Genomic DNA, 12,353 nt, shown 5'->3' on the forward strand with positions numbered 1-12,353 from the left:
TAACATTACTCTTATTCTACATGCAGAATTGGCTACTGATTATTATGTGGGGAATAGCAAGCCAAACAAAACCAGTTTCCTTACTTCACAAAGCAGGGTCATGAATTGAGATTTGCTTCTAAAGATGAAATGGTAGACTGCATCAAAGCTTGAAATTTTGCAAGCTTGAGGCAAGAAAAATATTAATACACTAAAGCAGAGGAAAAGCTACTTCCTATTTAAAGGATGTCCAAGTACAGCATATTTGGACAGAGATTATTTCAGAGTTTTCAGGAATTTTACTCCTTTTCCAAATATGAAATATTACTAGCAGCTAGTAATAGTATACTTAAAGAATTATGCAGATACTGTGTTTTTCCTTATGTACTACTAGGTAGTATTCTAGAGTTTAGTTTAGCAGCTACCTCCAGTTTAAGGCTGGGTACCTGCTTTGTCACTATGTAAAGATAATGTGCCACGTGTACTTCCCACCCCTCAACCATCAAATAATTCCACTTAAATCAATAAATTCTGTAGCCACTTAAGTCTTGTGATTAGCCTTTTTAGAGGGTATGTTATGAAACACATTTGTTTTTATCCTCAAGAGGAAAGACAGCATGCAAACAATAATTTGATTGATATCTTTGGAATATTTGCAAGTAGTTATTTGCTGAGTGTTTTGCTGATAATGGCATAAACACAAGAGAAGATGTGTTATTCTGAAGGCCTGGATGCACTGTACAAGTAGTTGTTTGTATGGTTAAAGCGCCTGTGAGCGCACTAGTCTTGAACTCACAGACCTGTCGGTCTAGAAGGGGTGTTTTGTTGGTTTTCGTGATACAAATTCTGTTGTTTGACTGGCACCTTTGTATTTTCTCTCTAGCATACGGCGGAAAAACGAAGTCTGTCTGCAGTAAGCAAGAAGAAAGGAAAGCCACAGCTGGAAAAGTAGGTTTCCAATGTAACCCATAATCCAGAAACAAAGTGTAATGCCTTCACTCTGATAAAGAGAGTCTACAATCAATTAGGTGCTTTGTTTTGCTATTGTGGAACAAGAGCTGGCATAGTGTGAAGCCAGTCTACATAAAAATCTTTATTTTATCTTCTGAAAATAAGTAACTTGAAAAATAGAATGTAATTGTATGCATTCATTTCTCAAAATATCAGTTGTCATTTAGCAAAAAGATGAAGGAGCAGAAGTAGGTTCTTAACCGATACTGAATTGCCTTTTTTTCCTTTATATTTATTTGAAAGTTAAAAGGTGTAAAGCTATCCAGAAAACACTGAAAATCAAATAAGGATTGACAGCAACCTTTAACATTATGCAGTGGGTGGTAACTTGCTGAAATGTTTTATTGAAGATAATTTGCACATCAGAGGGCTTCAGAACTTCCTGTGGGCTACACAATCCTGCACTGTGAGAAAGTGAAAACATTTCCACCCTTAGCTAATACTCTGCCTACTTCCAAGTTGACTTGCTGTCATTTTGTTACTCTGTAGCCAGATGCTTTTATGGTAGTCTGGTGTAGGTCTGCATTACACACATCAGCTTTCAAAGACGACTTTAGAATCAGCTGCACCATTTCTTTTTTTGTGTGTTTTCTTTTGTAGATCTTTATTCATAGTGTTTAGTAACACTACTTGCAGTTTAGTTCCTCGTATGTTGCACTAACAGCCTTTACCTATTTGTTTATTATCTACATTTGTTGTTATAGCTGTTAAATATACATTTCTGGCCTGCAGTCACATCCTTTGTTTACAGTGGCATTACGTGTTCATTCATGGTTGGTTATTTGTGCCCATGCATTTAGAAAAAAAACCATGAAAATTATTTACACAGGGAGAAAGCAAAGAAAACTGACTGCCGGTTGAATAACAGAACTAATGGAGTTAGAGTTGCAGCATCACAGCACATCCGTACAGGGACAGCAAAAGGTAAGATGTGTTTTCCCAAGCTGTTTGTAAGAAATAGAATTTCCAGCTCTGCTGATTTTTTTATTGTTCTGCAGTAAAGGGGAAATCACAAGCCTGAAATCTGTTTTGGTGCAAGTCAGCATGTTGGCTGTCTAGTCTGTGCTTTGACTTGCTGTATAGAACATGCTAGACTCGGTCTTCTGTATGCGGTTGCTTACGCTATGTCTCTTTTCATGCGTAACTGGAAAAATACTAGTAAAGTCTCCCTAAGTTGCCTTACGTGAAGTAGTAGTTGCAGAAACAGTTAATGTTGGGCTACTTCTATATGAAATTTAGCAGTCTGTGTGTGTGGAGGTCCAGCATCTTGTCATTAGTGTTCTCTTTGTAGCTCACTAGTTTCTTCAGCTGATGTGGCATCGCCCACGAGGAACCTGCATAAAAACCCTCTGGTGCGAACCACTGATGAACTGTAATGTGTAAACCAAGTAACTACTAAGCTACAACACAGAACTGTGTATGCTACCCTAACAGGGTTTTCAAGTTTGGGTAATCCAGCAAAATCTAGTGTCTAGGCCACGACTTGTGTACATCAGTCAGTTATAAAACAAGATGATATTTGTGTTCCTTTAGTAAATCGAGTCTCCAAGCTTTATTACAAATTTCTGAAGGGCTCCGTTACCCATTGACTTTGCCATCTTGATGCTTTCTAAGCTCCCTATATCAGTTGCAGCCTTGCCTCTCTTATCCTTAGTTCTCATGACAGAAAGTTGACAAAGAATTTGCCTTTTTCTACACCACCTAGGTGGCATAAGTGTTGAAAGGACTCTTACAAAGTGCCTTGTCTTGCTCTTGCTTCCAGTTGGAGTACAGTGTTAATTAAGCTTTCATTCTTTCTTCTCACCAGTTCTCACTGTTGAGAGTTCCAGGTGGATCCCATTCTGAATTATTGTCATGCGTTTTATGGGCAGTTTTTGTTACCTTCTACAAACAGTATTTGACTAAAACTTCAAGAACTCACAGTTCACAAACTTAGCAAAACCAGGACAATTTCAGAAAGTTAAAGCTAAGGGCTGTACAAGCAGAAAACATACTCTACCGGACAGCTTTTCTGCATACATTTCTGATTGATTACTGTCCTTCTTGTCAGGCAAAACGCACTGAGCTTTTATGAACCGATGATAACTTTACGAGGTGGTGCAATTTTGTGTGATGTAGTGCAAAGTTAAATAGGGAATGCTTTGCCATGGGTTCTGTCCGCTCACTACCCACTACTCTACAGATGTGAAACTGCCTGTCTGATACTGTTGGCTAGTTAAGACCGCTCCAAGAGGAAACTGCAACCCACAGAGGCTGGAAGCAATTAAGTCCTGCTGAGAGATGAGCTTTCTACCTGTGTGTTTGTATACAAACATCAAAATGTCTTTTGAGATACCCTATTGGAGACATAGTCTAAAGAAAAAATTTCATGTTGCAGTCTGAATCTCTGCCTAGCTTTATATATACAGGCTTGGTTTGAAATGCTCTATTTTGAATCAGTAACTCTTAACTGCATCATGTTTTCTTCCATTTTTTCCTCCCTATTTTTAGCTTTTCTGAGTCATCAGTTAGTTACACTTGTAACTTTGAAGACTTGGTATTTTGTGACTAGCACTTTAGACTCTTGCTTTCAGCGATGGGAGGTTGACACTGCTGCTCCAGGTTATATTAGATATTCAAAACACTTGTTAAAATAATTTGACCAGTTACAGGTTTAATCCAGGAAATTATTTCAAGAATTGAAGCATTAAGGCAGCTGTTTGATGACTTAGCCCAACCTGTTATACTTGCAATAGCAATAACAAATGAATTAATAATTTATAAATAAAATCATAATTTATTAGAATTAATAAAAAAATAATAGTGTTCTAATTTTTGTCCTGGAGTTTTGCCAGCTGAGGGTTTGGGGGTTGGTGTTTCCTTGAAGCTAGTGTCTGGCGTACGTTCTGAGACAGGGTGCATCTGTCTTGCTCCTTCACCTCTGAGGCTGAACTTGAAAGCCAGAGCATACTAGCTACCTACTTGACTTCACTAATAGGTTCTAAACCCACCCTGAAAGCTGGTTTCCAGCAAATGAGTTTCCCATGATCCCATTCAGAATTCAGAAAACAATTTTACACTTTTTTAGTTCACCTCTTTTTGTTTAAACAGGTTTTGTTGATACAGTTTGCTTAAAGCCTGTTCCAGAAGAGTTAATTGTAAAAACGTGTATTATTTTGATGTTGCCCGCGGAGTTAGCTTTCTGACTTTGCTGGTATGACCAAGGAGTATTGCATCTCTTTGAATGGAAACGTTTGATCACTACCATTGAGAGGAAATTATTATTGTAGTACAATTTGGTATAAGCGTCACAAAATGTATTAAGGGTGATCATTGTTTTCACTACTCCTCATAAATGTTAATTTTCAGTGTCACCTTCTTCAACACCAAGGATTCAGTCACTGCAAATTTAGAGACAAGACCAGTCCTGACTGCTGGGAGTGGGAATGTTAGGAATACAGGGGACAGATGCAATTAAGTAGGAAAAAACAAAAATCTGAACTAGCATGAGATGTGAGCAAACCAAAATAACTTCACTTCCATATACTGAGATTAAAAATAAAAATGCCAATTTTTATTTTTAGATCTAAATTTGGACGCTGGATCTGGTCATGACACATGTGGAGAAACATCATCTGAAAGTTACAGTTCTCCTTCTAGTCCACGACATGATGGGAGGGAAAGCTTTGATAGTGAAGAAGAAAAAGACAGAGGTGGTATTTATGGATAGTGTGCATGAACGTCTTTATTCCCAGACTAATCTCTTTCTTGTATTAATTAGTTTCTCAGTTTCATTAACTGCTTTTCTTTCTGAGCTAGCCACAGAACACATTTGGCTTTGTGTATTTTGTGACTGGATGGTTTGAAGACTTCTAGCAAATAGCAGGAGTGTTTAAATACTGTTGAGTTGTAGATTACTCCATAAATGTAGTAATTTTCTGACCTCAGTGGCATAGCTCTCTTGAGAAATTTCAGCAGTACAGTAATGGGGAAAAGTTTGTCATGAAAGGGACCAGTTTTATATTGAATTATGTGTCTGAGAGGTCCTTCTTTTTGTGTTGACAGTTTAATTTGCCACTGCTTCCAAATGTGAGTAGGCTGTGTTAATGTCTTTCTAGGTGGATGCAAATTCCTAATTCAGTCTGTGTCCTATTCTTCCCATTTGCAGATATATACAAGTCAAAGGCACAGTATCTAGTTGGGCAGTTTGATATAGGCAAGTGATGGAGATTGACCTGGCTTGATTTGGATGAATGAAAATAATCTCAAAGTTATTCTAATTCGGGAAGACATAATTATCATTTGCATCATCCAACTTAGGAAGTTTTATATGGGTAAATGAGTCCAGGACATGACGATATTGTTTCAGATTCGTTCTTCTGACACTGACAAATGCTTTTGTCTCCACAGATACAGACAGCAATTCTGAGGATTCTGGGAATCAAAATACAACCAGGTTTACAGGCTACAGTGCTGTCAGTTCATCAAATATGAACAAATCATCTGCTCAGATCTCTTCAGTGAATAATGAAAATGGAAGCCTTTCAGAAGATCCTTTGAATGCAAAGTTTCAACATATTTCCCTCATGCCTGCCTTACACTGTGTGATGCACAGCGCTGCCCAAAAGCCTGAAGCAGTTGTCCCGCCACCCATATCTGTAGATGGTAAAGCAATGGGAATGCTTGTTACCACACCTGTTGCTGTCTCGCCAGTGAGAGAGTCTGCAAATTCACCTCCTGGTGGAATGGGCCCGGTGACCTCTGGTGAACCTGAGAAACGCCTTGAGCTGATGGCTTCCCCTTTGCCAGTCCCATCCACTTTCCTTCCACATTCTGTCCAGCCTGGTAGCCCTGCTTCGCATTTGGCAATACATAGATGGAAAATGCCCTCTCCACAGGGATCATCAGAAAGTTGCACAGCTAATGGACCACAGCAGCCAACAGGAAACTTAAGTATTGGATCACCAAATACTGCCTTTATCCCAGTCCACAATCCAGGTAGTTTCCCAGGATCCCCAGTTCCTACTACAGATCCCATCACAAAACCTGCATCCCAGGTGGTAGGACTGAATCAAATGGTGCCTCACATTGAGGGAAACCCAGGAGCAATCCCTCAGCCTACCAATCTAAAGGTAGTTCTTCCAGCAGCTGGTCTCTCCACAGCAGCAGCGCCACCTCCACCAGCTTCATACGCTTTGCCAGGCAGTCCTCATGCTACCAGTGTGTTGCCCAACCAGAATACAAGCGTGCTAAACACTGTAGCGACTTCCTCACCACCTCAGTCAGCTGGTTTAGGTGTTGGTCAGGTCCAGTCCACTGTTCCTCCTGCAATACCTACACATACGCCAGGCCCTGCCCCTAGCCCGAGTCCTGCTTTAACACACAGCACTGCACAGAGTGACAGCACATCCTACATAAACGCTGTTGGAAATAATAACACTAACGGGACAATGTTACCTCCGCAGCAGTTGGGATCTGGTCCTTGCGGTTCTTGCGGACGTAGGTGTAGCTGTGGGACCAATGGAAGCCTTCAGATTAATAGCTATTTTTATCATAATCCACTTCATGGACAAGTCTACAGAGTTCCATCTTTCTTCACTCTGCCATCACTTTGCAATGGCAGCTACCTCAATCAAGCACATCAAAGCAATGGAACACAACTTCCTTTCTTCCTGCATCAGTCTCCATATGCAAACGGGCTTATGCATGACCCAGTGATGGGGAGCCAAGCCAACTATGGTATGCAGCAGATGGCAGGATTTGGGAGGCTCTATCCTGTATATCCAGCACCTAACGTAGTTGCCAACACAAATGGGTCGGGACCCAAGAAGAATGGGAACGTTTCATGTTACAATTGTGGTGTAAGTGGACACTATGCGCAGGACTGTAAGCAGTCATCCATGGAGGCCAGTCAACAAGGTAATCATGATAACTCCCAGCGGACTTGCTTTTGAGTTTAGCGGTTTCTCTTTACCTTTCTGAATGTGCTGTTTCTGGTCTTGCAGAAAGGTGTGCGTGCGTGCGTGTGTTTTGTGTAAATGGTTGTGCACTAGTGACCTGCTCTAAAACTGCAAAGTATCTTATCTCTGCCTGAAAATTTTGTAGAACAGTGTAAGGGAACGGGGTTCACAGCGTGAAGTTGAAAATGGGTATGATTCAGAGCTGGGAAGTCAAACAATATCAGTCCTAAATTGTCATTCTTTTTTCACTGGTTTGTTTTTGGCATTATGTTGAGACTTGCATGTTGTTTCAATTTTTCCATTCCTGTTCAGTGGTTTTTTTGAGAGAATTCATTGGCAAAAAGTGAAAGATTATCATTTACTGTCTATGATACGAACTTGGATTCTTAAAACTTGTGAGAATTAAAAAAAAAACAACAGACTGGCCATTTGGTAATTTAGCTTTTCTAAAGCTTACCTTTTGCACAATCAGCCATCCTTCTGTGCCCATCATGTAGTACAGTACATAAATGAAACATGCTTTAACTTTCCAGAGAAGTTGCAGCAAAAAGGCAGAAACCAATTGGAACTAAAAATCAAAGGAATGGCTTCAGTCTTAGATGCCATTTCTCTCTCCATCCAGAAGAATGGAGAAACACAGTGTTTGCATAGAGCATAAACTATTTTTGATTCTTGGCCTGTGCCCATTCTGACGGTACTTGTTTGGTCAGACTGGAACAGGAAAGACGAACCTTGATGGGGGTGGTCTTTTCTTTGCATTTTTCCAGTGAAGGTAAAGTCCTATATCTACGGTCTACATCTTTTTTAAACTTACAGTTTTAGCAAGCAGATGAAAGAAAATAGTATAAAATCTTAGGACCTACTTTAAAAGGACTGGAGGATGATAGTGCCTTTTGAAGAGCATGTCCATTTTGATACCTTGTAGTGGTTTTGTAATCCATTTTAATTGTGAGCAGTGACTTAGTAGTTCTCTTTCCTGTTTTAGGCACTTACAGACTGAGATACGCACCTCCCCCTCCCCCTTCCAATGATACCTTGGATTCTGCAGACTGAAACAAGTAAACATTGCCTACTTAAACTGAAGCTTGGGAAATTGGGGGAAGGTGTGTGTGTGGCGGGGGGGTTGGTCTTGTGTTTTGGGACATTCCCGGTTCTATATTCTTTTGGAATTTTTCATTGCTTTTGCACCTCTGTTCCATACAAAAGAAGAAAGCTGAGTCCCTGGTCTCCTCCTGGTTCTACAAAAGGCTTGCGTAATGCATGTAATTCAAACACACAGCCAAACAATCAAAAAGAGCATTCGAACCATGCTTTTGCACTGAAGACTTGAGACATGTGCAATGTTTACTGCATTTAAAAAAAAAAAAAAAGTCCTCTGACCTCTGACATCACTGGTGGAGCAGCCAAAAGGTGAAAGAAGAAACTTGGTCATGTTCCCCACCACAATCTTCTTCCCTCCCTCCCTGTTCTCCTTATGCTGCTGTTTTATTTTCTTTCCCTGTTTGTCCACGTGGATTCGTTGGACTTGCATGAGTGTTTAGCAGTTCATACAGACCCTACCCATACTCTAAATTAATGCTCATGAATTGAGGGGAGATGTTCAAACGTCCTATTAGGAGAGTCCAAAGGAACACACAATACTGTATGTGTACTATATCTGATAATAATACATATACACAGCTCTTGAGAGTCCCAAATAAATGAAAATACATAGAGCAGGAAGGGGCTGAAACTGTGGACTGGAACAGATTTAGAAAAATGAACGAGCTTAAATTGACCGATTTTTCTTCCATTGTAGCTTTTTAGCCTGTATGTTCAGCAACAAAGGTGAAAAAAATGGTATGAATGTTGTACTCAGTGTGTTTGCATTTGTAATGAAAGTTGACAGCATTTTTTCCTTTTTTAAAGCTACTCTACATCGTGTCAACACAGAATGATCATTACTTGATTGAATATTTTTTCCTAAACTATTACAGTGTTGCATTGTACTTAGAATGTAAATGTTTTATTTCAAACTGAACAAAAGCTATGGTTTTCTACAAAATAGTCAGGTATTAGTATTAGAACCTGTCTACCAAATAGCAAAGTCACTATTTTATAACAATTTACCACTATGCGTAATTACGATATAATGTGAAAGACTGAAATGAGTGTTAAGATGGTATTAATCATGTCAGTATCATGAGTAAGTAAGTTTAATGCTGCTGTATTTTTTATTTTATTTTTAAAAGCCAATATATGTACTAAATTGCTTCCAGGTAATATTTGATTTCCTAAAGTGCACTGAGGTTATCTGGAAGATGAGTGTATTTTTTGACTGCTGCATTCAACACCGATGAACAACTACCACTGTATATCCATAGGGTTTGGCATTCCTCACAGTTCATGGCAGAAATGTTTTTTCTTAAAATCAGACCTGGTGTCCAGTAGAGGGATGAAATAAAATCAGTCTTTGGTTCAGCCGTCTAATAAATTGCTAAACAAACAAAAAACTTGAAGAAAAAAAGCTTGATTACTACATTTCTTCATAGGTAGCATTTATATTTATAGCACCAGTGTACATTTTGAAACTTTTTTCTTGGAGGGGGGGAATGGGGAGGGAGGTAGATGAAAGCTTTAATTTAAAAAAAAAAAAAAAAGTTTAAGTAGTAAATGAAAATTATTTTGATTAAAATTTTTATTTGATCTGGGTATTTTTGGACCACTTGAAATGAATGAACTGAGTTTGAGTTGAAGTGAGGGTGTTAAACCACCAATGGACTTGTATCGTGAATTACCTGCCAGTTGTACTTTATGGAACTTATTTTATGATTTAAAATACTGTACTGTAAATAGGAGGTATGTTACCTTCTCTTTATTTGTATGTTTACCATATACTTTGATATTTGAAATGTACTGGAAAGGTCACTTATATTTCTAGAAGAGATTGGATTTTATGCAACCTTTTTCCTTGAATTAACAGCAATAAAAAAAAGAAAAAAAAGTACCTGTGTGCAAGTACTGTCCTTTGTCACTGAGAACAATGAAATAAGTGTGATGCTCCCTGCCTCTGGGTATACGGGTGGGATCGCGGAAGGTTTGGGCAAGCTACCATTTTGGTTGGAATCTTGTCACTTTTAAGACAAAGCTGAGAGTATTTGACAAGGTAAGGTCAGTCTTGTATCTGAAGTCAGGATACTGTCTCTTGATTTAAACTTCTCTAAGACAGATAGATCTCTTGGGAGAAAGAGGATGACCTTGTGTGATAGACCCAGGACTTTGACCTAAGCTCTTTCAGAACAGTTACGCCTGTTATATTCCGATGGCTCCTGGATTTGGGCTAGAACCCGGTTTAAACATGCTTTTCTTGACTGCAGTGCAAATAATGTGTGCGCTAGGCATGTAGTAGCTGGAAAGTGAGATCTTTCTTCTATCTGCTAAAATATATGGAAGGACAACAGGGGTTGCTGGGAGTAGGGAAGAAGCTTACAAGTGTGCAGATTACAGCTGAGGGGTCTGATAGGAATGTAGTACCCGAATGTGCTCGGGTAGTACTGAGAAAGAGAAGGGTTCCAATTACTCTGTCACCTCACTTTACTGTATAGACAGCGCTTCTAATTCCTACTGCTTAGCAGCAGCTTATCTACAGAGCTGAGGACCACAGACTATCTTAGATCTTTATCCCAGCTTACGACCCAGAACAACCTACTTCCTGAGAAACCAGCTAACGTGATGAGAAGGTTCAAAGCTGACAATGAACCCAGCCTCTTTTCTTCAGGCAGCTCCCATAATCCTGGGGGGGTATTGAAACCCAGGTGTCATGCAGACATCATCATGCAGCTTCCATTTCTGCAAGCGTTTTGTGCCCCCTCCCCAGGCACAAGGGAGTGCATACACTGTCTAAGGAAGTTGTGAATTACCATATTACTCTGAAAATGAAATCTGCTTCTTACTGTGCTGAGTTGCTGATACTCTCGTTTGCCTGACTGACACCATCTGTGCATGCTGCAAGCAGCCCTGACTTTACTAGATCGTGGTGGGATCTATCGATTCAAAAATTTAAAAACCCATACCCTCTGGCACAGCAAACAGTATAAAACACCCCATTCTTCTGATGCTTCTTTTGTTGGAGACCTAACAGCACTCATACCTAGCCGTCCTCTTTGGCTACACCACTACTATCTGGGCAATCGGGTTCACCTACAACTGCAGTTCAAGAGGGAGATTCTCTCTCCTACGGAGTGGCTGGGAAGCAGTTGAATGCCCAAAAGATAAATGAGAAAACCCCGTAGCTGGTTGGCCTGAGCAGCTATCCAAGCTGTCCAGGAGTGACTCCTGCGTACTGCGCTGCTCCTGGTTTGTATTGCCTGCTGCAGTGCTGCTGCAGATGGAAACCTGTTGTTTGTACAAATCATTTGATTCCTAAAGCTGGAAGACAAAATGAACAATGAGTCGGGCATGGACAGGATTGGAAAGATGAGAGCATAAGGGAATGCGATGATGCACACTGCTTGCTTAGGAGTGAACAGATGGCCTCATTTTCCCAGCTAAGCGCCTTAGGATGGCAGTGGTGGCCTAATGCCTAGATCTTGACTTAGCTGATGGTCCTGAAGAGGTGAAGGAACAGAGGGCATATGCATCGTGCCAAGGTAGATGGAAAGTAAAAGGTGCAGAAAGGTACACTGAAAACTGCAAAACTCAACGAGTGCCAAGCTACCCTAGTTGTAGAGGGATGGAAGTACCATCATAATTTGTTTCAGTTTTGCTCACGGCTGTCTCTAGAGATGTGCTGACCTGGGCCTCCTGCAGCTCCTCTCCTGAAATAAGGTTGCCTAAATTCTGCGCACACAAAAAAGCAGCGTTGGGCAATGGTGCTTCCTGCTCAGGGCTGGTAACTACGGCTGCTAGAATTAGGCACAATATATATAAAGGGTACACGGACCACACTTGTGCTTGCGAGGAAGAAGAGGTGTCCTAAAGGCATAGTCCTGAGTTTATACTAGGGCTCAAACACTGTCTGAGTTACGTAGAAAGGATCCAGGTACTAACATACAGTCCTGTGCTCCTCTGACAAGGGAGGAAGGAAACGCACATCTCGCAGCGTTATTGCAGGGAGAGCGTGCTGCCTCTCTACCCGTGGCTGTTGTATGCCTCGGCTGCTAATCAGGGTAGAGAAACGGGGTTCTAGTTTTGATCCAGCCTTTGAGCTAACAGCTGCAGACAGTCGAGTTCTGTACATCGCTGTACATTGGAGTAGATTAGAGATAAAAATGTATGAACACCTGTATATGGACAGGCCAAAAGCCCACCTATGCCTGCATCCTGTCTCCAGCAATGATCAGTAGCAGATATTTAGGAAGAAAGTACTGTTAATAAAACAGAAGAGAAAGACAAGTGGTAATTCTTGCAAATGTGTCGCGTAGTGAAATGAAATGAGTCTCTTAA

At 40.4% G+C, this 12,353-nt stretch overlaps 1 protein-coding gene across 4 annotated transcripts in view; it reads left to right on the forward strand.

Annotated features, from left to right (window-relative positions):
• ZCCHC2 (zinc finger CCHC-type containing 2) overlaps positions 1 to 9,886 on the forward strand; it is a 45,089-nt gene extending 35,203 nt beyond the window's left edge. For all 4 annotated transcript variants that reach the window (XM_072853157.1, XM_072853158.1, XM_072853159.1 and 1 more), the window contains 5 exons: positions 863 to 927; positions 1,820 to 1,914; positions 4,554 to 4,682; positions 5,380 to 6,888; positions 7,915 to 9,886. In XM_072853157.1, coding sequence (XP_072709258.1) covers positions 863 to 927; positions 1,820 to 1,914; positions 4,554 to 4,682; positions 5,380 to 6,888; positions 7,915 to 7,982 — 1,866 coding nt within the window. In that variant the 3' untranslated portion in view covers positions 7,983 to 9,886. The remainder of the gene's footprint in view (positions 1 to 862; positions 928 to 1,819; positions 1,915 to 4,553; positions 4,683 to 5,379; positions 6,889 to 7,914) is intronic.
• Positions 9,887 to 12,353: the final 2,467 nt, after the last annotated feature.

Source organism: Ciconia boyciana, chromosome 2 (assembly GCF_034638445.1).
Source record: "Ciconia boyciana chromosome 2, ASM3463844v1, whole genome shotgun sequence".
Taxonomy (NCBI): domain Eukaryota; kingdom Metazoa; phylum Chordata; class Aves; order Ciconiiformes; family Ciconiidae; genus Ciconia; species Ciconia boyciana.